This window comes from Pelophylax lessonae (assembly GCF_965119305.1).
Source record: "Pelophylax lessonae genome assembly, chromosome: 4".
NCBI lineage: Eukaryota > Metazoa > Chordata > Amphibia > Anura > Ranidae > Pelophylax > Pelophylax lessonae.
Genome location: NC_138771.1, coordinates 512,580,783 through 512,608,156, shown reverse-complemented (window position 1 = coordinate 512,608,156; position 27,374 = coordinate 512,580,783). Strand labels below are relative to the sequence as shown.

The 27,374-nt window shown below is 45.1% G+C and overlaps 1 protein-coding gene across 1 annotated transcript in view; it reads left to right on the top strand.

Annotated features, from left to right (window-relative positions):
- Positions 1-2,723: 2,723 nt before the first annotated feature.
- WDR91 (WD repeat domain 91) overlaps positions 2,724-27,374 on the top strand; it is a 57,305-nt gene continuing 32,654 nt past the window's right edge. The window contains exons 1-5 of the mRNA XM_082257179.1: positions 2,724-2,881; positions 7,365-7,516; positions 12,731-12,910; positions 20,200-20,407; positions 21,948-22,030. Coding sequence (XP_082113305.1) covers positions 7,394-7,516; positions 12,731-12,910; positions 20,200-20,407; positions 21,948-22,030 — 594 coding nt within the window. The 5' untranslated portion in view covers positions 2,724-2,881; positions 7,365-7,393. The remainder of the gene's footprint in view (positions 2,882-7,364; positions 7,517-12,730; positions 12,911-20,199; positions 20,408-21,947; positions 22,031-27,374) is intronic.

Below are 27,374 nucleotides of genomic sequence, written 5' to 3'. Positions count from 1 at the left end.
GAGGGGGTCGTAGGCTCAGTGGAGATGGGTGTACAGTATATGGAGGACCACTGGAGGGGGTCGTAGGCTCAGTGAAGATGGGTGTACATGTACAGTATATGGAGGACCACTGGAGGGGGTCGTAGGCTCAGTGGAGATGGGTGTACAGTATATGGAGGACCACTGGAGGGGGTTGTAGGCTCAGTGGAGATGGGTGTACAGTATATGGAGGACCACTGGAGGGGGTTGTAGGCTCAGTGGAGATGGGTGTACAGTATATGGAGGACCACTGGAGGGGGTCGTAGGCCCAGTGGAGATGGGTGTACAGTATATGGAGGACCACTGGAGGGGGTCGTAGGCCCAGTGGAGATGGATGTACAGTATATGGAGGACCACTGGAGGGGGTCGTAGGCCCAGTGGAGATGGGTGTACAGTATATGGAGGACCACTGGAGGGGGTCGTAGGCTCAGTGGAGATGGGTGTACAGTATATGGAGGACCACTGGAGGGGGTCGTAGGCTCAGTGAAGATGGGTGTACATGTACAGTATATGGAGGACCACTGGAGGGGGTCGTAGGCTCAGTGGAGATGGGTGTACAGTATATGGAGGACCACTGGAGGGGGTTGTAGGCCCAGTGGAGATGGGTGTACAGTATATGGAGGACCACTGGAGGGGGTTGTAGGCCCAGTGGAGATGGGTGTACAGTATATGGAGGACCACTGAAGGGGGTTGTAGGCCCAGTGGAGATGGGTGTACAGTAAATGGAGGACCACTGGAGGGGGTCGTAGGCTCAGTGGAGATGGGTGTACAGTATATGGAGGACCACTGGAGGGGGTCGTAGGGTCAGTGAAGATGGGTGTACATGTACAGTATATGGAGGACCACTGGAGGGGGTCGTAGGCTCAGTTGAGATGGGTGTACAGTATATGGAGGACCACTGGAGGGGGTTGTAGGCCCAGTGGAGATGGGTGTACAGTATATGGAGGACCACTGGAGGGGGTTGTAGGCCCAGTGGAGATGGGTGTACAGTATATGGAGGACCACTGGAGGGGGTTGTAGGCCCAGTGGAGATGGGTGTACAGTATATGGAGGACCACTGGAGGGGGTCGTAGGCCCAGTGGAGATGGGTGTACATGTACAGTATATGGAGGACCACTGGAGGGGGTCGTAGGCTCAGTGGAGATGGGTGTACAGTGTATGGAGGACCACTGGAGGGGGTTGTAGGCCCAGTGGAGATGGGTGTACAGTATATGGAGGACCACTGGAGGGGGTTGTAGGCCCAGTGGAGATGGGTGTACAGTAAATGGAGGACCACTGGAGGGGGTCGTAGGCTCAGTGAAGATGGGTGTACATGTACAGTATATGGAGGACCACAGGAGGGGGAGACCCATTGCGGAGACCCATTGGAGGGGGGTGTATAGTGGGGGAGGCCAATGGGTTGGAGGCCCAGTGAAGGAGGATGTACAGTTAAGGAAGACCCAATGGAGAAGGTTGAGTTAGATGATTATCCAGACCACTGTATCCAGGGCAGCCATCAGGGGGGGACAGCCCATACACATGTCCCCCCCTTTTCCTTTTTGAGGGGCCCAGGCATTCCGAGGGGCCCAGCCGCCGAGACCCCAACCAAGGAGACTGAGTTGTTGCTGCTATAGTAACTAGCAATTCCTAAAGCAGGGCGACTGCCGAGTAAGCCAATGCAGCTGAAGGGATGTCTCTTTGCTAAATTGTGCTGTCTCTTTGCTGAAAATATGAGGCCGTTTCTTTACTGGATTGGGATGTGTCTTTGCTGAATATATGAGGCCGTCTCCTTACTGGATTGGGATGTGTCTTTGCTGAATATATGAGGCCGTCTCTTTACTGGATTGGGATGCGTCTTTGCTGAATAAATGAGGCTGTCTCTTTGCCGGATTGGGATGTGTCTTTGCTGAATATATGAGGCCGTCTCTTTACTGGATTGGGATGTGTCTTTGCTGAATATATGAGGCTGTCTCTTTACTGGATTGAGATGTCTCTTTGCTGAATATATGAGGCCGTCTCTTTACTGGATTGAGATGTCTCTTTGCTAAATACTGTATATGGGGATGTCTCTTTGCTGGCTTGGGTTCATTTTCATATATTAAGTTGTAAGAGTGTTAAAATAGTAGTGGGTGCATTGAAGGATTCAGTGGGATGGCCAGTGGGCGAATTCAGAGAGATGGCCAAAGGGCGGGCCCTGCGGAATGTTGGTGGTCAGGCCTGGAGGGGTAATCTGTTTAAGGGGCCCCAAAATTTCTGATGGCTGCCCTGACTGTATCTGAGCATGTCATGTAAGACATCATTATCTGCATTCTGCAACATATTTATTTTTTTCTAATGAATGTTTCTGCTTTCCTGCTATGTTCCATTTTTGGCTTTGTGTGTGGCTTCTGCACAATGAACATTTGATGCCCTTTGGTTGACCTGGTGATTCATTTTGCTTCAACAAAACGTGTTTCACCTTCAGAAGTAGTAAATTTAACTTCAACTAAAAAAAAAAAAAAAAAAAAAAAAAAAAAAGTTTCCCCGAAAAACTGAAATGACTGCTAATATTAAAAATAGCAAAACATATTCATTTAACAACAATAGGAGCACTGAGCAGGGTGTTGTAAACAACAGCACTGATCGGCTCTAGGAACTAGGAAGAAACTCAGCAGCGCGACACTGGCAGCCTCTTTTTGAGATCAAGATGGCGGATATGAGAAGGCTCTATCTTCTCCGCGCGCGCACTGCGCTCTGCGCCGCCGTCTATCTAATAGGGGACTTTCACATCCCCTCGTGACTGGCGCGTCGTCCGTGTGTCATGTGACCTCAGCAGCCCGCACTGCACACTGACAGCACCCTGGGGAGTGTGTGCGGAGAGTTGGGGGGACGGTGCACGGATCAGGTACCGGGGATGGGGGTTTTGTGGGGTGCGAGGAGGAGAGGGGATGTCAGGATGGAAACACAGCAGCTTTACAGGATTGGATAATGGGGTTCTGTAATGACAGAGTGTCCCTGGGGTTCAAAATGCGGATTTCCTATGTAGATTAGTGGAGAGTGTGCTGTATAGAGATCCTAAAGATAAAAGGCTGTGTAGGTCTGCTTCTATCTGTATGTATGTGATGGGGTGTGTATAATTTATATTATAAAAATGTGATCTACATGAGGTCCTGGCCCGTCAGTGTGTACATTCTCAGTTAACTCTCTATATACTGATCTACAGCTAGCAATATTGGTATTGAAGGTGTGTTTTTTTTTTTTTTTTATTTGGGGGGGAAATAAAAAATTAAGCAAGTGACGTTAATTTACCTACAGACAATATAAATACAGATTTTGTAAGTTTCCACTTCCAAAGAAATGAAGGGTCTATCGTTTTTATCATAGGTGTATTTTAAATGATAAAAACAAAAATCCATAAAAAAACAGTTTCAGTTCAGTGAGTAAAATAAGTATTTGATCCCCAAGCAAAACATGACTTATGCTGGCCATACACTAGCCGAAAAATTGTTCGAAAATCTGTCATTTGGTCCGATCACAGCTTTTTCATCCAGTTAATAGGCACAAATAGAAAATCGTTTTTAACTTTTCAGAGCCGATAAATCGAAGGAACAGTTTGGAAAATTCTGCCGAACGAACGATAGATAAATTGAAAGGTTAATGTGTTTCTCGGCCAAACTTTTTGCACTAGGCATAAGTGACAAACGGAACCAAAAAAGGCCATTGAGCGATTTATAGTTGGGAATTCGGTCATTACATGATGGCACGATCATCTGCTTTCATGGCCGATTTTTCTTTTTTTCGAAAATGAGTTGGAACAATTTTTCGGCTAGTGTATGGCCAGCTTTAGTACTTGGTGGAGAAACCCTTGTTGGGAAGCACAGAGGTAAACCGTTGTAGTTGGATACCAGATTTGCACACATCTCAGGAGGGATTTTAGTCCATTCTTCTTTACAGATCTTCTCTAAATCCTTAATGTTTTTTTGGCTGTCACTTGGCAACTCGATATTTCAGCTCCCTCCATAAATTTTCTATAGGATTAGGGTCTGGAGACCGACTAGGCCACTTCATGACAGTTCTGGACCGGAAGGATTTGCCCCCTTAAGCTCCCTAGCTGGTTTCCCGAGTGTGGCTCGGGGTTAATTTTCAGTACCAAAAGCGGTAACCCCCGAGCCACACTCGGGATTACCCCAGAATGTTACTCACCTTCCCTGTGATTTCCCCCGCCGTCGTCCTCACAGTCTCTCCCCGCTCTGTGCACGGCCGATTGCCGAAACATGCCTTTCAGTGCCCTCCCTGCGAGCGTTGTGACGCAGTGGGGTGGAACCGGCGGCAAATTCAAAAATGTAAATACACAAAATGACATGATACAAAGTTGTGATCCTAACGAATTAGCCTCGGTTCACACTAGGGCGACCTGTGAGACGACCTGGTCGCCTCACCGGTCGCCGCAGGTTGCCTCCCATAGGGAAGCTGCGGACCCGTTCTAATAGGAGCGACACAAGTCGCTCCGACCTAGAAAAAGGGTCCGGAGCTTCTTTGGGGCGACCAGGAGGAGACCGGCATAGACTTCAATGTTATGAAGTCCGTGGCGGCCGCTCCGAGGTCGCCCCGGGAAGTAGCGTCGCGGTAGTGTGAACCGGCGCTCACCCTGTATCATGGCATTTCACCACAGGATTTCACCTGGTAATTTTTTCAGTGCCCTGCCTGTGCTTTTCCAGTTCTTTGTGCCTGGAAAATTGAGAACGACCATGGCATCCAAAAAGCGTGTTTTTTTTTTTGTTTTTTTTGCGCAAAAGCGCTTTTAGACAACTAGAAAACAGCGACAGCGAAATGGAGTTACTTGAAGAACTGAGCAATAGCGATTAGTGGGAAAATTCGTCATAAGCTATGGAAAGTGACGACAGCGACAATTCTGATGTCTCTTTCTGGCAGGAAGGCGATCATCCTGATCTGACTTGCAGTGCGACTTGCTCTCTGAGAATCTTGAGGGGGAAATCCACGCCAAAATGGGAAAAAAACGGCATGGGGTCCCTCCAAAGTCCATACCAGACCCTTATGCGAGCATGCAGGCCAAGAAAGGGGAAGGGACCAGCGAGCTGCCCCACCCCCCCCCCTGGACCATACCAGGCAACACGCCCTCAACATGGGGGGTGTGGGTGCTTTGGGGCAGGGGAGGCTCTGCACCCCCCACCCCCAAAGCACCTTGTCTCCGTGTTGATGACAAGGGCCTCTTCCCGACAACCCTGGGTGGTGGTTGTGTGGGTCTGTGAGCATTGGGCCTATCGGAATCTGGAAGCCCCCTTTAACAAGGGGCCCCCAGATCCTGGACCCCCTCCCTATGTGAATGGGTATGGGGTACATTGTACCCCTACCCATTCACCCCATAAAAGGCAGTGTATGTAAATAACGACAGGAGATGTTTTGAAAAGTTTATTAAAAATCTTCATCCGGTCTTCTTCTTCTCTTCTCCCCTCTGCTCTTCTGCTCTTCTCCCCTCTGCTCTTCTGCTCTTCTCCCCTCTGCTCTTCTGCTCTTCTCCCCTCTGCTCTTCTGCTCTTCTCCCCTCTGCTCTTCTGCTCTTCTCCCCTCTGCTCTTCTGCTCTTCTCCCCTCTGCTCTTCTGCTCTTCTCCCCTCTGCTCTTCTCCCCTTGGCTCTTCGGCTCTTCTCCCCTCCGGTCCTCCTCCGACGATGTCTCCGTTGATTATGATATAGTTTTTTCACTTTGATTTTCGGGGTGTCTTTGAATTCAGACCTCTGTAGGTTGATGATTTTCATTTCCACCAAACGATTGTGGCATCCTTTTTATTCCTAACACATTACCCAGTCCATATCAGTATAAATATCCAGCATGATGTTTTTCCCTGTTGAGATCTGATGTGTTTTCAGTGTTCCTTGATTTTTTATGAGCCTTGAAGTTTGAATACATGTCATAGATCTATTATTTAGAACATATGCCATGCCCTTTTTTTTTTCCATTAATATAAAAAAGATGTTTATGGAAAAAACGGTCCCCCCCCCCCGGTACTTTAATCTCTAATAGGAGCCTATTTAAAAGTTTTGGGAGAAAAAGAAAATAAAAAAAATGCATATTTTTACACCAATGCACATTTTACACATGGATCAATGTGCATTACAGTGCCATTTCTTTTGACTGCACACTTAAAGCGGTAGTATCATGCTTTTTTTTACTTTTACCTACAGGTAAGCCTATAATAAGGCTTACCTGTAGGTACAATTAATATCTCTTAAACATGCACGGTTTAGGAGATATTTGCAGTGCATGCAGCCACTCACGAGAGCGGCGCATGTGCTCTGAAGGTCCGGCGGACCTTCAGCTTCCCTTGCCGGGAGCTTGCCGGAAAATCACTCCCGCACGCATGCGTGGGAGTGACGTCATCGCGGCTCCGGCCAATCACAGCGCCGGAGCCGCCGAACCCGGAAGAGACGCAGAGGGATCATGGCAGCACCCGCAGCGATGTCCGGGGGTCCGTGTCGGGGCTTCGTTCTAAGGTAAGTAATACATAATGAGCTAATATGCGATGCATACTAGCTCATTATGCCTTTGTTTTGCAGGCTTTTTTTTTTTTTTTTTTTGTTTAAAGGAGATGTACAGCTAAAGCTCTATTTGGCTGTACATCTCCTATGGATTACAGGAGTGCAGATTGTTCCTGTGACCTGTTTTCAGCAGAGAACAGTCTGAAGTCCGCTCTCTTACCTCAGATGTCGTTCCAGGCACCGGGTCATAACAACCTGGACCGACACCTGGCTCAGCCTCTCAGCGAGCCCCTGAGAGACTGAGCCAGCCTCTGCCTGCCCCTCCACAGCTCAGTGCTCCAATGAGCTAGGAGGGGGCAGAACCGAGAGCGGTTGACTGTCAGAACCGAGCGATCAACGGTGTTCAATTGCTCGGTTCTCAGTGTAGAAGCGCCGGGGGACAGATGCAGCATTGGACCGATGCTGCATCCACCTAGGTAAGTATAATTCTAAAAGAAAAAAAAAAAAAGTAAAACCATACTTCTCTTTATTACACCCAGACAGAGCACCACAAAGATTGAACCATCTGTGCACAGTAAAGGGAACAAATGGTACGGTTACATGTTTTCACACGAGTTGAGGTGCACTGCCAGCATGTTTAATGTGAATAGGCTGTCCCAATGCACCTCCAAGGAACAAAAACGCATGCGTTGTGTGAATTGACCCAGGATAGAAGTAAAAAAAAAAAGTAACTTCTTTCCAAATACTCTGTAGGAATGTGGTCCATATTCAGATATGACAGAGCCACTATAATGAGTGGCAAGTGAACATAATTGCAGTTAATATTGGAAAAAAAAATCCAATGCATGGACCATGAACAAGTTTTTTTTTTTTTTTTCCTTTTTTTTTGTAGTTTCCGGATTAACCTGTACAGCCCCTGGGATGACGTCAGCCGTGGAGCGTACGGATGACCTGGTGAGAGAGTACCTGACCTTCCGAGGGTTTACCAGCACCCTGAAACTCTTTGAAGCAGATATTAAATCTGACAAGGAGAAAGGTTTTCGGGTAAGTAAGAATGTGGCACTTCTAGCTCAGAACAAGCCGCTTTGCTAATAATATGCTACTGTAATGGTTGCTTAACCCTTCCATGACCATAGTCAGTAAAGTGTCACTAAACATTGGACATTCTGTACCTTCATATGTGCTAATTTTGGATACCCTGGAATAGGAATGGTGGGCATGACAGGCTGAAATAAAAAGTATAGGGGTGTCCAGCATGAAATTTCCACAGCTCTATCCTTCCGCAGGCCAGGCATGTGACTATGTAGTGCCAGCTCTGTCTTTACAGTAAAAGCGGGATTAAGCCCAAAACGAAAAATTTTATATATTGCTGCTAACCAATACTTAGATGTGTTGGCTGCATTCGTTTTTCCCCTATGTTTTTTCCTGGTGATCTGACAAGTAACACACTTTCTGTATTAGGGTGCCTTCACTCTGGATGAAGAAGCAAAGAGACCCCTTTAGGCAGCAGCATTGCCACTCTCAGGGGATTTAGATACACTAACCGATTTAGATACACTAAACAAATTGTAGGTGAACTTCAGCTAACACTTTATCAGCAGTTACAGCAACAGTTTTTTCCTTAAAAGCTATCCATTGTAAGCACACCTGTCGGTGGTAAATGGTTTGCTTCAACCCTGTAACTGCTACATCTGCAGGACAGCCTGTTCTTTTGAAAAACTTACTAGCTTAATCATCAGATGAATATAAAAACAGAAATATATTCTAGTTTTGTTCAAGTTTAGATCCACTTTAGCTGGGTCGATACTTTGCACAGTAACTATGCGCTTCAATTCTAACTAGAAAATAATAATCAATACACTGAAAATGGTTGTTAAATTTATATGTCTGTGGCACCTCACTTTCCAGTTCTATAATTATAATTAGATGTGATAATGACTATACCAAATATCTTTTTCTGTTTAAACTGTCTTGTGTACTAGAGTAGCACAATTAATCGTTAAATAATCGCAATCTCGATTCACCCCCCCACCCCCTCACGATCTTAAAACGGCATAACCTCAATTTTAAGGCTGCATTCACACTTGAGCGTAGCGTTTTTTACCGCGATTTTTACCGCGATTTTCAGGCGTGTTTTTCAGGCGTTTTTCATTGACATCTATCAAAAACGCTGGTAATCGGCCCAAAAAGAAGCTCATGTACTTTTTTCAGCTACAGGCGTTTTGCAAAATGCTCAGATGTGAACAGGGGCCATTTAAATGAATGGGGTTTTACTTGTTGGGCGTTTTGAAACTTTTTATTTTGAGCGTTTTTGGAGCTGAAAAACACTCAAAAACGCCCAGGTGTGAATGGAGCCTTACAGAGCTGTTCTCTGCTCACTCACAGCTGTAAAAAAAGAGCCTCCAGCAAATGTTTATTAACATTGTTAAAGCGGTTGTATACTCATGAAAAAACAAACCCTGCAGGACAAAGGCATAATGAGCTGGTATGCATCGCATACTAGCTCATTATGAAATACTTACTTTAGAACAGTGGCCCTCAACCATGGCCTACAGGGCCCACTAACAGGCCAGATTTGCAAGATAACTGAAATATATCCCAGGTGATATCATTTGCTGCTCAGTGATTGCAGTACTCTAGTCTGCATCTCCTCAAGGTAATACTTAAAATCTGGCCTGTTAGTGGGCCCTGGGGACCGGAGTTATGGACCACTGCTTTAGAACAAAGCACGGTCGTCTGGACAACGCTGAGGGAGCTGACATGCTCCCTCGGCATCTCTTCCTGGTTCGGCGGCTCTGGCGCTGTGAGTGGCCGGAGCCGCGATGACGTCACTCCCGCGAGTTTCACTTTCCGGCAAGGAGCTCTGAAGGTCCGCCGGACCTTCAGAGCGCATGCGCCGCAGATGTTAGCGGCTGCATGCAGGTTAAATATCTCCTAAACCGTGCAGGTTTAGGAGATATTAATTGTACCTACAGCTAAGCCTTATTATAGGCCTACCTGTTGGTAAAAGTCAAATAGCGGAATATACTACTGCTTTAAGGCTGCTAGATACAGTAACTATAAATGCAGTGTTTTACAATGTATAATTTCCTTCTTTTAACCACTTCACCAACAGGCCTATTTCGGACACTTTTTGTTTACAAGTTAAAATCAGTATTTTTTCCTAGAAAACTACTTAGAACCCCCAAACATTATATATATTTTTTTAGCAAAGACTCTGGAGAATAAAATGGCGGTCATTGCAATATTTTTTGTCACGCGGTATTTGCGCAGCAGTCTTTAAACGCCATTTTTTTGGGAAAAATTAAATTTCACTGCATTTAAAAAATACTAAACAGTAAAGTTAGCCCATTTTTTTTTGTATATTGTGAAAGATGATGTCACGCCGAGTAAATAGATACCCTACATGTTGCGGCTAAATTTTTATTTTTTTTTTCCCATTTATTTTATTTCTTTTTTTAACTTTATTACAATTTTTAAAAAAAAAAAAAAATGGTCACTTTTATTGCTGTCACAAGCAATGTAAACATCCCTTGTGACAGCAATATGCGGTGACAGGTACACTTTATGGAGGGATCGAGGGTCTAAAAGACCCTAGACCCCTCCACTAGACTTCCCTGTATGCAAAACGCCGAAAACAGCGTTTTTGCATACAGCCGTTTTTTAAATTTGCCGCCGTTTTGCAGCACACTAACCCGGAAGTGACGTCATGGACGCCGCCTCCGGGTTACGTCATCGGAGACCCGATTTCCGGCATTCATCGGGACTCCATCCAGCTGGCGGACGCGGCGGGAGGGGGGGGGGCGTCCCCTCCCGCCCCCCCGGGTAACGATCGAGCGGCTCCCGAGCCGCATCGATCGGTACCGACGGAAAGCCGACCGTCGGCTTTAAACCATAGTACCGGGATGATGCCTCTAGCTAGAGGCATCATCCCGGTATACCCCCGCAAAGTTTATGACGTCATATGACGTCCACCCAGGGGGAAGTGGTTAAAGTTTAGACCAAAGGAATGAACTTCCATCTGTAAGTGAGGTTAGTTTTAACCTCTTTGAGTCTAAAGCCCCGTACACACGTACCGATGGTCGGCTTACAAATGTTCCTCTTTTCTCCCCGGGATGTCGGTGTCTGCTGAAAAGTGCAAAGACAGCACAAGGACAGCACAAGAATTTTGTCCGCCGACTGCAGAAGTGATGTCATGTAATGGTTAACTTTCCCTGTGTTTTCTATTTTCTGAGCATGCCCAGTCTTGCAAATCTGCGGTCTGTCGGCCGAATTGTGTACTGACAGGCGAACAATCGTCCGTTCTGGTGTCGGCATACAAATATTTTCATGTTTGCACGAAAGACTTTTGTCCGCGGATTGTGCGCAGACATCTGTCGGAGGCACCATACTAACACGCGTACAATCGGCAGATCCTTCGTCCACCGACGTTTGTATGCCGACGATCGGTACGTGTGTACGGGCCTTTAGCCTTTTTCTGACACTTGTATTTTTTGCTAGAACCCCCAAATATTATAATATATATATTTTTTTTAGCAGAGACCCTAGAGAATAAAATGGCGATCATTGCAATCTTTTATGTCACACCGTATTTGTTTGTCACACCGTATTTGTGCAGAAGTCTTTCAAACTTAATTTTTTGGGAAAAAAAAAAAACTAAACAGTAAAGTTAGCCCAATATTTTTGTATAATGTGAAAGATGTTATGCTGAGATTCATGAGAGAATTGCAATCTTTATTCTTAGCAAAATAATCGTGATTCTCATTTTATCCAGAATTGTGCAACTCTACTATGTACTGGTTTATATTAAACAAAGCTGTAGAAATAAAACATGCAGAACAAGGGTCAGTAACCCATAGCAGCCAGCCTGAAGAAAAGTGAATGTAGGCTTTAACATGGTAATTTAATTTTGAAAGTTGACTCAAATTATTTTAAATATGCAGTGTTCACAAATTATAACCGGTTTATGCTGCCATGGAGGTTCTTTTTTTTCGGGCACTTCCTGTTATGGTGTGACCTCTGTCTACTTATTGTGTTCCTGTGCTGTTGCCTTGTCACATGCCCCCCTTCCCCGGTACTGATTAATGATGTGCAGCCTACATTCATTTGAGTGCATGTAGGCAAATAATGGCCGAAGGAGATTAGTATGGAGATGTAGGAGAAGATAATTGGTAATATATTAAAATGAAAAAATTAAAAACTTGGGAATCCATACTGCATTATTTGGTTTTCAAGCTATAGAATTCAAACTTGTGGCTTATATAATAGGTCAGTAACCCATGACAGCCAGTCTAAATTAAACTTAAGCATTTAGGGTTTACGTTAATACAAATTGTCAATATGGCATGATGGGTGCATCCTGGGCTGGGACAAACTACAAGAAAGGAAAGTAAATTATAGTCCAAATCCTCAGGATAAATCCTATGGCTTTAGGAGCCGCTGAAAAATTCAATCCAGCACACTTAACACAGCACTTCTGAGAGACTGGCGCGATCTCTTGGCAGCAAGCAGACAAAAAGAGAAAAGTGTGTAGCGTAAGTAGTGGGTGTGTAAACATTTATTAAAGGAAGACCATTAGCAACTCACATAAGGTAAGACGAATTATGCTTATCATGGTTCTCAGATTCCTAGATGGGGACGACGCCCAGGATGGCAGCTGCAAATAGCTAGGAGAGACAGCAGGGGGTGCCAATCTCCATTCTGCTGCACTTAGATTGGCGCCTCCTTGCTGTCTCTTAGCTATTGCAGGTGCCATCCAGGCCATATGCAGTCTATATTTTGTGACAGTTTCCTTGGTGTCCTCCTCAGCTGGGAATCTTTTTGAGAACCATAAGCATATTTCGTCTTACTTTATCGGCGTTGCTAATGGTCTTCCTTTAAACAATGTTTACACACCCAATACGCTTAGGCAGGCTATACACGGAGCAAATTTCTTCTGCAAACCATGGGTTGCAGGAAATAAATTTGCTCGATTCCCTCATTACATCAGTGTAAACATGTAAAATCCAGCAGGCTGGTTATGCCAAAGTTGATCGATCAATCAACTTGGGTACATTCAGCTTGCCCATACATGGTTCAGATCGTATATGGCTGGCCTTAGTCTTCACACTATGCTCTTTTTGTCTGTTAGGGGTTTATAACTACTTTCATTTCTACAGCTAATGTTTTTAGAGGTGTGTTTTTCTTTTTTGGCATTAAAAAAACAATAGTTTTGCAGTGTTCTTTGTGTTCCCAACATCTGCTATTTTCTTGCTGTAGGTGGACAGGATTGTGGAGCAGCTGCTGCAGTTTATCCAGAGTTATGACCTTAATGGGCTTCTGGAATACTGGGGATATCTGGAGCGACGCCTTTTCAGCAGATTGGAGGATGTGTATCGGCCAACTGTCAACAAGCTGAAGACAAGCCTATTCCGCTATTACCTTGTCTGCACAATACAGGTAGACCTTTTATATTTTCTGCATATGACAGAGCAATTACAATATGATTGTTGAGATAAGGTAACTAGCAATTGGATAAGATTGCACATTACAATTTTTGAAATCATTGTGCAACAATCTCCCCGATTATGGCATAAAGTCTGTTGTATTGATGTAGAAGGAAATCTTTGTCTGGTTTTGTCTTCAATCCTTCATTTTTTTTTTTTTTTTTTTGTGCAGTGGTTTGTCAGGACATGCCTTAAATGGTAAATGTATGCATTGGGTTAAACCAAAACTTAGCTAAAATATCAAGGTATAAAAATGGCTCATTAAAAGAGAAAATAAATCAGTTTTTGCTGCAATAATCACCCTCAGTCTGGAATTTTTCTCCATTGTACTTGATTTCTTCTGCTAGATGGCCTCAGTCTAAAGGCCAGCATCATTCAGTCCACTTCCTCTTGGCACAGGTTGTGCACAACCCACCCCCAGCCTGTGAATGGTCAGTGAAAGGAGTAGCAGCACAGTGATGAGCTCATCTGTCACTCTGCTCTCATCAGTATGCTTCTTGTCAGTACATAAACCAACTGGATCCTTGTGCTGCTTCTTCCTCTCATGCTCCAGCCCTGCTGAACAGGGACTGTAACAGGCCGATACCAGGTCAAAATCCGATATTTACACTGCTTGCATATATAAAATAAGTGTGAAGCACTTGAAATAAAAAAAGAAAAATTAGCACAACGCGCATAACTTGCAGTCGAGGTGCAACACTTGTGCTGATGCCTCTTTTAGTTGAAATCCCTGACCTGCTGCTGTAATCTTACTGTATTTCACAAAAGTGAGTACACCCCTCACATTTTTGTAAATATTTTATTATAGCTTTTCATGTGACAACACTGAAGAAATTACACTTTGCTACAATGTAAAGTAGTGAGTGTACAGCTTGTATAACAATGTAAATTTGCTGTCCCCTCAAAATAACTCAACAAACAGCCATTAATGTGTAAACCGCTGGCAACAAAAGTGAGTACACCCCTAAGAGAAAATGTCCAAATTAGGCCCAATTAGCCATTTTCCCTCCCCGGTGTCATGTAACTCGTTAATGTTAAAAGGTCCCAGGTGTGAATCGGGAGCAGGTTGTTAAATTTGGTATTGGCTCACTCCCTCTCTCATACTGGTCACTGGAAGTTTAACATGGCACCTCATAACAAAGAACTCTCTGAGGATCTGAAAAAAAGAATTGTTGCTCTACATAAAGATGGCCTAGGCTATAGGAAGATTGCCAAGAACCTGAAACTGCGCTGCAGCACGGTAGCCAAGACCATACTGCGGTTTAACAGGACAGGTTCCACTCAGAACAGGACTCGCCATGGTCGACCAAAGAAGTTGAGTGCACATGCTCGGCATCATATGCAGAGGTTGCCTTTGGGAAATAGACATATGAGTGCTGCCAATATTGCTGCAGAGGTTGAAGGGGTGGGAGGTCAGCCTGTCAGTGCTTGGACCATACACCACACACTACATTAAATTGGTCTGCAAGGCTGTCGTCCCAGAAGGAAGCCTCTTCTAAAGATGGTGCACAAGAAAGCCCGCAAACAATTTGCTGAAGGCAAGCAGACTAAGGACATGGATTACTGGAACCATGTCCTGTGGTCTGATGAGACCAAGATAAATGGGTTTTTATTACATACTTACCTGTAAAATCCATTTCATGAAGTACATCATGGGACACGGAGCCATAAATCATAACCTATGGGTTATATAGCCACCTACAGGTGAAGGACACTGGCAACCAAATCAGAAAGGATGTACCCCTATATAACCCCTCCCACACAGTAAGTACCTCAGTTTTGTAGCAAGCAATAAAGGCCCCATAAAAGAGGGGAAGGACCTCTGTGTCCTGTGATGTACTTCAATAAATAGATTTTACAGGTAAATCTGTATTAATCAATTTTTCTTTTCGTACATCACGGGACACATAGCCATAAATCATAACATATGGGATGTCCCAAAGCAATGGGGACACCCAAAAATACCGCCATCAGAACCCAAAAAGGACTACACCGCTGCCTGCAAAACACTGCGGCCAAATGCAGATTCCTCCTGGGTCCCAACATCCACTCTAAAGAAACGAGTGAACGTATGCACCAACGACCAGATCGCGGCCTTGCAAATCTGAGCCATAGAGGCTTGATGGCGAAGTGCCCAAGAGGCACCTACTCCTCTGGTAGAATGTGCCCTTGCAGGAAAAGGTGGTGCCTTCCCTTCTAAATCATACAACTGGGTAATAACCTGGCGAATCCAATGAGAAATCGTAGTCTTAGATGCTGCCAACCCTTTCCTGGGGCCTTCTGGCAGCACAAACGAGAGGAGTCCTATGAATGTGAGCTGATATTTCCAAGTAAAACTTAAGTGCACGCATTACATCAAGAGAATGGAATAACTTTTCCTCCTCTGAGTGAGGATCTGGAAAAAAGGAAGGTAGTATAATGTCCTGATTCAAATGAAAGGCGGACACCACCTTGGGCAAAAAACCTTGGTGTAGACGTAAAATCACTGTGTCTTGATGAAAAACCAAGAATGTCTCTTTACAAGAAAGAGCTGCTAGTTCCAATACCCTTCTAGCCGAAATTATCGCAATCAAAAAGACCAGTTTCTTGGTCAGAAGAACCAGGGGAACCTGCCCCTGCCTGGCTGTTTTTGTAAAACTGCCAGCACCAAATTTAAATCCCAAGGACATAATGGTGGCTTCACAGGTGAAAGCAAACGTAACATTCCCCGGACGACAGTCTGAACCAACGAATGGGAAGCTATCGGTTCTTGGAAGAAAACGGATAAGGCTGAAATTTGCCCCTTAATAGTGCTCAAGGTTAATTTCATATCTACCCCTGCTTGAAGGAAAGCTAGAATTATCCCGATGATAAATTTGCGGGGATGCCATTTCCATTAATGTAGGATTTCCAGACACTGTAATAAATGTTTCTAGAGACTAGGTTCCTAGCATTGGTCAGGGTGTAAACTGCAGACCAGATACCCCCTGCTCCTTCAAGATTGAGGCTTCAATAGCCAAGCTGTCAAAGTTAGAGACTACAGAAGGGTGGAATATCGGACCTTGAGAGTAGGTCCAGACGCCGTGGAAGGGCCCAAGGCATTGTCGCTGCCGACCTTAGGATTTGTGCCTACCAAACACTCCTCGGCCACGCCGAAGCTACCAGGATTGCTGGTTTCCCTCTAGCAGAATCCTGCGCAACAGACGCGGTATCAGCTGCATCGGAGGAAAGACCTAAATTGGGGAATACTCCTTCCATGGAGTCACCAAAGCATCCACTCCGACTGCAAGTGGATCCCTGGTTTTGGACACAAATCTCTTTAACTTGTTTTTGAACCTGGATGCCAACAGATATGTCTGGGACCCCCCAGTGTAGACAGATTGATTGAAAAATCTTGGGATGTAAGAACCATTCCCCTGGAGACATCTGTTGACGACTCAGAAAATCTGCCTGCCAGTTCTCTATTCCTGGTAAAAAAAAAAAACTGCTGTCAGGCATGGCACAAACTTCTCTGCCCAGGACAGGATGATATCCACCTCTTTCTGGGCTGACTGACTTTGTGCCTCCTTGATGGTTGATATAAGCCAAAGGGGGATCTCCTGTTTCCTCCCTCCTTGAGATGCTGCAGTCATGCCAGCAATCTTACCCTGGAGGCTTGTGTTTGTGACAGCTGATACCTTTCAGGTGAACAGCCCAGGGTGAAAACAGTGTGTAAACAAATAAGCATAGAAATAATGTTTAAACGATCTTTGCATCAATTCCACAACTGCACAAGCTCATACTATCACAATTGGCACATTTAATCTCTGAGGGAAAACCAGAGCTTTTAACATGATGTATTTGCTTAGCCTAACATCCATTGTCTCATGCAGATACTCACATGACACGCAGTCTGTTATATTTTAAAGGGAACAGTGCATAAAATATTTACATTTGCTGTATGTGTAAATATTTTAAGTTTGGATTTACAGTCCTGCTGCAGGATTCTGTTTTGAGACCGGAATCTAATCTTCTCCCATCACGGTGAGCTTTGTCTTGCCGACCTTCATGGACTGGGTCCCCTTGTTTTAGAGGGGCCACAGCCTTGGACCTGTAGAGCACCCTGCATGGAGCGCCTTTGGGGTTTGGTATTACCAAGGATCCGGATGCCAGGGTCCAGCGCCTAAAAAGGACAACATTACAGGCAAAACCTCGTAACTGCTCAGGTACCATCTTTTTAGTTTACTGACATTTTTAGATGGATCTGATCGCTAACCCCTTAGATTCAGTGATCTTTGATTAGGGCATATAGCAGACATGGGAGTAAGTCACACATTGCAAGTCACAAGCAAGTCTCAAGTCTTAACCTTCAAGTCTCAAGCAAGTCCCAAGTTACTGTGGCGAAAAGCAAGTCAAGTCGAGTCCCTGCTAGAAGTCAAGCAAGTCAAGTTAAGTTTATTTTGGTCAAGTCACAAATCAAGTCAAAATACTGATCTACCCCAATTTTCACCTTTTTAAATCAGTTAAGTCAGTGGTCAGGAAAGGTTTCTACATTAACAAAACTGCTTAGTGCTTTTTTCTTGGCAAGAAACACTTTGAATGCCCAAACAGCTCAAAATCCTTCGTTCAGTCATGTTTCAACACCACAGTCACTAAAAACATGTTAAGTATTTCCATTGTTAAACAGCCAGTGTCCTAAAAATCAGAACACACTGAGGTGTTTTAAGTGACTGTGGTGTTAGAAACATAACAGGCACATTCATTTTGCTTTAACAGATCTTGAGAAAATGCAAATATTTAATAACTTAAAAATGTAAAGTAATTTCGAGTCATATGTCTCAAGTCAAAGTCAAGTCTCAACTCATGATTACCAAGTCAAAGTCGAGTCTTTTATTAATTTTAGTTAAGCAAGTCCTCAAACTGGTGACTTAAGTCATGTGACTCAAGTCCCCCCCCCCCCTCCTCTGGTATAAAGCATAATAATCTTTCTTTCTTCTTTGAAGAATATGAGGAGAGAATCTCCACCTTGACCATTATTTTTAGACACTGGCGAAAAAATGGAGGTACTTCCTGTGTGGGAGGGTTATATAGGGGGACATCCTTTTCTGATTGGTTGCCAGTGTCTATCACCTGTAGGTGGCTATATAACCCATATGTTATGATTCATGGCTCTGTGTCCCGTGATGTACGAAAATAAAAACATATTTGGTTTAGATGGTGTCCAAGTGTGTGTGGCGACAACCGGGTGAGGAGTACAAAGACAAGTGTGTCTTGTGTCCAAAGGTCAAGTATGGTGGTGGGAGTGTCATGGTCTGGGGCTGCATGAGTGCTGCCGACACTAGGGAGCTACAGTTCATTGAGGGAACCATGAATGCCAACATGTACTGTGACATACTGAAGCAGAGCATGATCCCCTCCCTTCGGAGACTGGGCCGCAGGGCAGTATTCCAACATAATGACTCCAAACACACCTCCAAGATGGCCACTGCCTTGCTAAAGAAGCTGAGGGTAAAGGTGATGGACTGGCCAAGCATGTTCCCAGACCTAAACCCTGTTGAGCATCTGTGGGGCATCCTCAAACGATAGGCGGAGGAGCAAAAGGTCTCTAACATCCACCAGCTCCGTAATGTCGTCATGGAGGAAAGGAAGAGGACTCAAGTGGCAACCTGTGAAGCTCTGGTGAACTCTTCCATGCCCAAGAGGTTTAAGGCAGTGCTGGTAAATAATGTTGGCCACACAAAATATTGACACTTTGGGCCCAATTTAAACATTTTCACTTAGGGGTTTACTCACTTTTGTTGCCAGCTGTTTAGACATTAATGGCTGTGTTGAGTTATTTTGAGAGGGCAGCAAATTTTAAAGTTTCTAGCCACAGCTGCACCAGATTTTGCACTCTCCAGTTTTGGTAAAACTCGCCCTCAGTGTACCTGCTCAGTTCTAATACCAGAATGTTGCGATTGGACAAAACTCAAACTAATGCTGGTAATGTGCAATCTTGCCCCCACTTTTACTTCCAATGGTTTTCTACTGGCCCACTGGGGTCAACTAATGGGCCAATAGAGAGCATAATCAGAAAGTGTTTAAAGTGATTATAAAGGTGTGAACATGGTATACTTACCTGCTGTGTGCAATGGCTTTGCACTGAGCAGACTCTATTCTCTGTGTTTCCCCGACAGTGCTCCTCCTCCCCGACAGTGCTCCTCCTCCTCCTTTGAGCTCTCCCATAGCAACCCGCTTGCTTTTGGGGCACTCGTGCGGGATTGATCCGGAGCCGCACTGTCTATTGACACACACACTGTGGCTCTGGCCCACCCCCACTGTCTTCTCAAAAGATTAGCCAATGGCTCCTGCCTAGCCTCCTGTGAGAAGAGGGGAGAGAAGAGCAGCACGGCTGCAGGCAGGCACAGGGCTGGATTGATACTGGGCTCAGGTAAGTATCTCAGGAGGGCTTGGGGAACTGACACGAAAAGGTCTTTTACCCTAATGCAGAAAATGCATTAGGCTAAAAAAACCTTTTAGGTTTACAACCACTTTTAGCTTTGTCTGAGGCAGAACAGACTAAGTACCTCTTTCCAGAGCCCTCTGATACAAGCAGTTGGCTGGTTCTTGGGATGAGTTGTACCTATAAAAATTTGCTGCAATAGGAGGAGGTACATCAGGAGGAGTAGGCATTTTCTAGGCATGCTGCATTTGCATGCAGATTATCACAGTTAACTTCCACATCTGATGCTGAGCCTTAATGACTGAAATACAGTGAAATGAAAGGGATGGGCCAGGGACAGTCAAGACTGAGAGGAAAAGAGCTAAATGATGCTGGATGTTCTCAAGCCAGGAAAAGTGGTGGGCTCTATCTAATTTGAGGCATCTTCTAGTGCACACTGAGAAACTCAGTGAAATTGAAGTAGGAAATCCCAGTACAGGAGCAGAGCCTCTATAACCGCAAGACTAACAGGAAGGGTAGGGTTCAGCATTAGGCAAAAACCAGGCTTTTGCTGCCTTCAGAACTGAAGTCAGATGGCCCTGTCAGTGATTTTTTGCAGTGCCAAAAGCAGCATTCAATTTTTTTTCTTGCAGTCTTGTTTACATATGTACCTGGGACCACACTTTTCTAGAATGCAACTTAGAACAAGCAGGTAGACACTCGAGCATTATTTGTAATATCCCTAACCTTGCATGTTCTGGAATAGGCACACTTTTGTTAGTCATAGTAACAGACTGTAATGGTGATGTTTATCCTATAAAGCACCGCTGTAACTGTATTTCTGTGCTATGGTTGCATTGCAGAACAGTCGGGCAGACAAGGCACAAGAGTTCTTCCAAAAACAAGCGCCAGAGCTGCAAAACCAGGCTGAGTGGAAAGAATGGTTCGCTCTTCCTTTTCTTCCAGCACCGGATGCCAATCCGACCTTCTCCACATACTTTTCCCGGCAGTGGGCGGACACCTTCACTGTATCGCTGCACAATTTTCTGAGCGTCCTCTTCCAGTGCATGCATATCCTTTTGTCAGGAAATTAACAAGCAAGATAAGTCATGAGAGGTTACATTTCATGATTTAAAGTGGAACTCTATCGTAACTTCTTTTTTTTTTTTTTTTTTTTTTTTTATCTGGGGTGGTGTTTTATTATTCTGTGTTTCCACTGGGGCGGTTTACCCCCTTTTTGTCCTGGAGACCATTGTCCCTAAGACAGAATATAGATACAGGTAATCCAGGTTTTCCAATAGGGACACCTGTAATGGTGATAAATGTCCCTTTTTAGATGGAGCGAGTTCTGTTCCTATATCTGTGAGCGGATCCTCTGCTCTATGGGCGGCTGGTTGTAAACACTCTGCTGTCTGTTTACACCCGACTGCCCTCTGATCTGCTCTGATCTAATCTGCTTAAACGGAGGAAGACAGATTCCCTTTTTATTTTATTTCTTTCAGCAGACCGGATCGGACTTGGAGGTAGGTGGGTGTAAACAGAGTCCGTTTTACATCTTGCTTGTCCATAGGGTTCAATGGACCCATCAGATCAGGTCCGCATGAAAAACTGACAGGCGGACCTGATTGGATCGCCTGTCTGAAAGGGGCCTTAGAGGGGGAATTCCGTTCAGTTTGGAGAGATTTGCCCTCACATTGTACCTCTGTGACCGTATTGTTGATGGTACTGAAAACAAGGAGAAGCTTTTAAACAAGCACACAGACCGTGATAAAGATCTAACTCTGGTTTTAACCCTTCCTTGCTATGTGTTTTTGGGTCAGATTCAGGTGTGAATTCAGGGAAAAATTTGCCCCTGACTCACACCTGAACCGGTAAACCGAAACGCACTGGACTGCGAACCCAACTTTAAATCACCAGGGTTGACTGTCCAGTAATCGGGGAAAATAAAATCACACCTAAAGATTCATTAGTGAATAGTGATGTTACCCTCCTGGCAATATGGTGTGTCAAATAGAAATGCATATCTTTTGGCAGGTAAAACATTTCATTTTTTTTTTTTTTCTCTGTTTGCATAGAGCACTCTTTATAACTCATTAAAGTGGTTAATCATTAATATAAAACCCACCTGTGTGCAGCTCCCCCACTAATTTGCATAATCAGTAGCCAAAACTTAAACCTCTTAGGCCCCTTTCACACTGGCGATCCGATCTGCCTGTCAGTTTTTCAGGCGGACCTGATCGGATGCTCCATGCATCCCTATGGGGCAGCGGATGTCAGCGGTGACATGTCCGCTGACACCTGCTGCTCTCCGATCCTGTCTGTGAAATTCGGACGGATGGAAGCCCTATTTTTCATCCATCTGGAGGATCAGATCGGATGAGAATGGACAGGCAGTTCGTTCTCATCCGATCTCCCCATAGAGGACAGCGGGGATCTGACAGCTCCGTCTCCGCACTGTCATCCGCCTGCTCATCGTGGATCGGCGGATCAATCCCCCCGCTGAGCAGAACGGACTCTGTCGGGTGGTGCGACCGTGTGAAAGAGGCCTTGTACTTTCCTGACTTTCTAACCCTTCATTCTTGTATTTTACTTTTCTTAACTGTGCCTGCACCTGTCCCAACTATTCTCAGCTTTGACATGGAGTGTCAGAGAATTCTACACATCCAGGAGGAGAATGAGGCACTGAGGCAGAAGGTCAGTATATGCTTGAAACATTGGAATTAAGTCTTTACTTATCTAGAAATATTTCACTAAGTGGATTCCTTGTGTCAGGTGTCTAGTTGGCACCAGTCTTGAAAACACTTCACAGCAAAACCTTATTGATGTAGAAGTCTGTCTAAATTTGGGTTTTTCCCCAAAATTATTCTCACAAGTCACTCATAGAAGTTACAAAATAAATATAAAAAAAATTGTCTTCTATCTTACTTGCTTTTATGTGCTCTCAATTTTGCTCTCGTTTTCATTCACTTGTGCTGCCTTTTCTGGTGCCAACACTCTTTTTTTTTTTGTTTTTTTTTCTAAATCGGGTATTTTTTTACTGAAAAAGATTTTTTCATGGTTTACTTTCAAAGCAAGCACAGTTTTTTTTCACACAATCAGAGAAAAATAAAAATCAAGAGAAATAACAAGATAAATAACAAAGGATATACATCCAGTGTATAAAAGAGGACATTGTGCAGTCCAGTGTAGTACAAAGTATTAAAGCAGATAAACATATCAAAGCGAGATAGATTCTGAAACCCACCACTAAAGAACTAATGCACATATGGGGAACCAAATATTAATATATAGGTACCAGTACAAATATAAGGTCCACGTATCTTATAGTACAGGTAGAGCAACGTCCTATCCCTTTAAATCTGTATCTACAAGTGGGGAGGTGTGGGTTGATTCAGCAGAGGACAGCCATGGAGACCACGTCTTATGATACTTCTTGCAACAACCCTCTCTAAGTAGGTTCAAATAAACTGCATCCTACCCCTGAGAGACAACAGGGGGCATGGGTGATATAGCCATGAGACAATACTGAAGTATTTTACGGGCTATAAACAAGACCCTAGTTCAAAGCAAACTAGCTTCTGCAGGAAGTGTATCCTCCGGAATAATACCCAATATAGCTATTTTTGGGTCCAGCTGTACTGTACCTGTGTAGAGCAGATACTGTTAAGTATATGGAAAATGGATGTCCAATAACGGTGAAGTTTGGGGCATTGCCACAGCCTGTGAATAAGAGTACCTGTGGTGTTAGTACATGCAGAGCAGACACAGACACAGCCCTGCTGTTCTCTGGGGCTGTCAGATGGAAATAGACTGCCTGCCCTGTTTTCTTCCGGCTGTCATCTGATCCGTCGGATGAAAAAAAACTGAAGAAAAAGGGGACTAAAAGAGGTGCATGGAAAACAGCCTGCCCCTAGTTTCATATACTCACCCACCAGTCTGCCAACCAACCTAATAAACCTGTCTAACAATGTAGGTTAAAAACAGAGGTTTAGTTGACACGCATTTGCAAACACATGTGTAAGCTGCAAGGCCCCTTCACGGCACCCTGTGTAACTTGCAGTCCTAACACTAATAAATTTGAGTGTCTCCACAGTGGAAGCACATGGTTGCTAATGGATAGATGGGAAACAGGTGGGCCTGGAGGTGGCCCGATCCTCCCCCAACTGGCTCCCATCTATGACTGGTCTAAATGTATCATAGCTGTAATTGGCTGTTAAATAGCAATAGGGTGCAAAATAAAAATGACTAGCTGAGAAGCACGCACCTCAATCCCTTTGGTAGATGTAGTAAAGACAAAATGGGACTTTAAATGAGGCACCAGCCTGTAAGACACAGCATCTCAATCCCTGATTACATGGAAAAATATAGGCAGTTTGGGACTTTAAATGAGGCACAAGCAGGTGATGCTTTGCGTCTCCATCCTTGTATATGAAAAAACTGAAGAAAAAGGGGACTAAAAGAGGTGCATGGAAAACAGCCAGCCCCTAGTTTGATATACTCACCCACCAGTCTGCCAACCAACGGAATAAACCTGTCTAACAATGTAGGTTAAAAACCGTCGGATGAATGGGGAATGGATCCCCTATCTATCTGTATTTGGTGGACAGGATCAGATTGGATGCCAGCGGGCGTCCACTGACATAAAGCACAATGGCTGGTCCCATCAGGTCCACCTGAAAAACTGACAGGCAAATGTGATCGGACCATCTGTGTGAAACCAGCCTAATAGGAAAGGAACAGATTGGCTCTGCAGGGCATGATGTAATTGAAGGTATTGATAAAAGAGCCTATTAGGGACCTGATATCGCACAAAGTACTAAAAGGAAGCAATACGTCCTTATACAGCTGATGAAGTAATAATATCATTCTTTCTAATAATGACTATCTATAAAAATTGCTGTTTTTCCATTACCTTTTTTATGCATCCACTTTTTTCTTTTTCTTTACTCTCAAACAGACAGTTTTAAGCATTTGTGAAGGTTTCTGCGTTTTTATATACAGTATTTTTATTCCGAAGCAATTTGTGCTATTGTTCATTACCAATAATAGGAATTTCTCTAGCGCTCATTGACAGACGTAGTCCTCGGTGATACACCACCTTCGGGTTATGTTGCCTCCACAGGAGCAGGACTAGACAGGAAATTAAAAAGCTCTGGCCACACCCCAGGGGCAGTCCCAGAGGGTATATCCTCTCTCTCTCTGCCTCAGCAAATCAGTTATTTTCTGTCTAGTTGGGAGTAAGGACCTAGATACCTTGCTGGGATCTTGGGTCCTGGCAAGAATTTTTTCTTAAAGGATTTTTTTAGACAGCTTTTTTCTCCAGTGTTCCTGTGAGATCTTCAAGCAAGAAAGCTGAACTGGGCGACGGGCTGGATGTTGAGATCCGGTGGTCACCCCAGTTCAGCCTACGAGCGCGTGCAGGCCATAGCTCCGCGCTGGGTCGGCCGCGACAAAGTCCCATTAAAGGACTGTCCACGCGAGTTAAACATCTCGCTGAAACGCCAAAGACCATGAGTCACGGCGTCCGTATCGGTCGACAGCCCTCCCGCCCCGGTGGAGAGGGGTACTGTCAGGAGTTGGTGCCCGCCTGGTTCCGGTATGGTGAGTAGTATGTTCCCCCTTTCCCCCTGACGGGTTTTGTGGTGAACGCGGGCCCCTTCTCTGTATGGTAAGATAGAGTCCCTTTCTATCCTACAACATGACACAGATCCTCCTACTTTGAGTGTGATTTTATGTGTGCAAAAAGCCAGGAGGCTTGGTTTGGGAGCTAACAATCTAATTGTATACATGTTTTAAAGATGTAATCTGTGGCATTCTGGGAATCTTATGGGTTAAGAATAAACTACCTACCAGTCAGAAGCCACGGACATGTAGACTGCCTTCCTAATCAGATCTCCAGCTATTAGCAGGCCTCCCGAACGGCCATGCGGTCCGTCAGGGCCGGTACCGCCAACCACGCCATATCCCCATGCAGTGAGAGTGTTGTGTGCCCTGCAGCACACCGCTATTCAGTACGGGCCGCCGCCATTTTTTTTGCTGGATCGCACGAGCCGCCATTTTGGCGTAGCCTCGTGTCTCCAGCATGGGGGCGGCCATGTTTGAGGTGATCCAAAAACCTCGTGGAGCTTGGGGGAGGCGCCGGAAGGCGTACAGAGGGGCGGAGCCACCTCCTTTTCTTCCTGGGCAGCCAGCCAAAAGACTTCCTGTTTGTTAAGACAGCGCTGTAACCTGTTGCAGTTAAACTCTGAGCATCAAGTGGTGAGCCTGGGGGTCTATCTCTCTCTCTCTCGATCGATAGGGATCCCTAGCAGGTAACACTAAGGGGCTTTTGTGGCGCTGGGGGTCGAAAAAAAAAAAAAAAGAAAAAGTTTTATTTTTGAATTATATTATCCAGGAAGTAACTGGAGTTATCATGGACCCTGCCACACATATTCCCCCACCTGTTTCCCTCGAGGGGGCCACGGGACCCGCCGGTGCACAGAGTATAGTGTCATTTACAGCAATTTTGGAGTCTATGGTGGCTCGGGTGGAGGCGGCCTGTCAGGGACGGGGGTCAAGGAAGCGACCCCCGCCTACCCCTATACCATCTGACACCTCTGACTCAGATTCAGAGGTGGTCACGGCAGTTGCAGGTTCCTCTGCAAGGGCTGTTATCCCAGGTAAAGCCCCCTCAGACAGTGAGGAGGACGCTTCTTCTCCTGCTAATATTCAGGAAGAAGCATTGGTGGACGCACTAGTTGTGGCAGTGCAGGAAACCTTAAAACTTGAGGCTTTACCGGCAGAGGCAACTGAAACAGAGATTCCTTTTGGTACTAATAAGCCCATCAAGACGATGAAGGCTTTTCCTGTACCTAAATGTTTCGGTAATCAGATTAAAGGAGAATGGGAGCATTCTAAACGTACCTTTACTATTTCCAAGCGTATTGCTAGACGCTATCCGTTTGAGGAATCCATCATTAAGAAATGGACGGTACCACCAGTCGTGGATCCGCCTATTTCCAGGCTGAATAAAGCCACGGTTATTCCAGTGGAGGACACTTCGTCCTTTAAGGATCCGGTGGATCGAAAGATGGAAGCAGAGTCCCGCACCATCTTCTCTCTGATAGGGTCAGCTTTTAGACCAGTAATTGTTATTGGTCTAGTTTCCCAGACACTTACGGAATGGGCGAAAATGGTACGCCAAGATCTTAGGGGAAAAGATATTCCCCAGGAGACATCTGATTTGATGGAACAGATTATACAAGGGCTACAGTTTATCTGTGACGCAGCCTTGGACACTACTCCCTTATTAGGGCATGCATCTAAGACAGCGGTGATCCTCAGACGTGTGCTGTGGTTAAAATGCTGGTCAGCTGACCTAGGTTCCAAGAGGACCTTGACAAATCTCCCCTTTCAGGGGAATCGTCTATTTGGGGCCAACCTAGATGAAATCATTAAGGATGCCACTGGGGGCAAGAGCACTTTTTTGCCACAGGCTGCTAAAGCTAAGGGACCTCGCAACAAGCGAGGACCTTTCTTTACCGCCCATAAAGGGCGCCCGGCTGGTACTAGCAGGAAAGGCAAGACTCCTCCAGGAGGGTTCAAGAAGGGCTGGTCGGACAAGCAAAGGACCAACCCAGCCAAACCCGAAGCAAAGGAGTACACAGCCTGAAGGTGCGCCCCCACCCGTTTTCAGGGTGGGGGGACGTTTTCACCGGTATTCAGGACATTAGATCGAGCATCAACCACTACTACCGGTGCGATTCTTCCCTTCCAACATTTAAGTACTACAGGAAGCGGTAATTACCGTTCCCTGAATAGATCTTTTCCTTTACCTTTTCCTAAGATTAGTCCCGATACCTCACAGGAATCGGATCTGGTTGACCAGATAGGCCAAGTAGCCTCTAGTCCGGGTGACTTCGGTCCCTGAGGTTCAACCAGAAAAGATCACCTTTCCTGATAACTATCAGGTATCTGATAAATGTGTGGGAACAGAAAACGACCAGACTTTCTCGGATGGTCGGGGCCAGATACCTCTAGGGACGCCTGGTTCAGATCC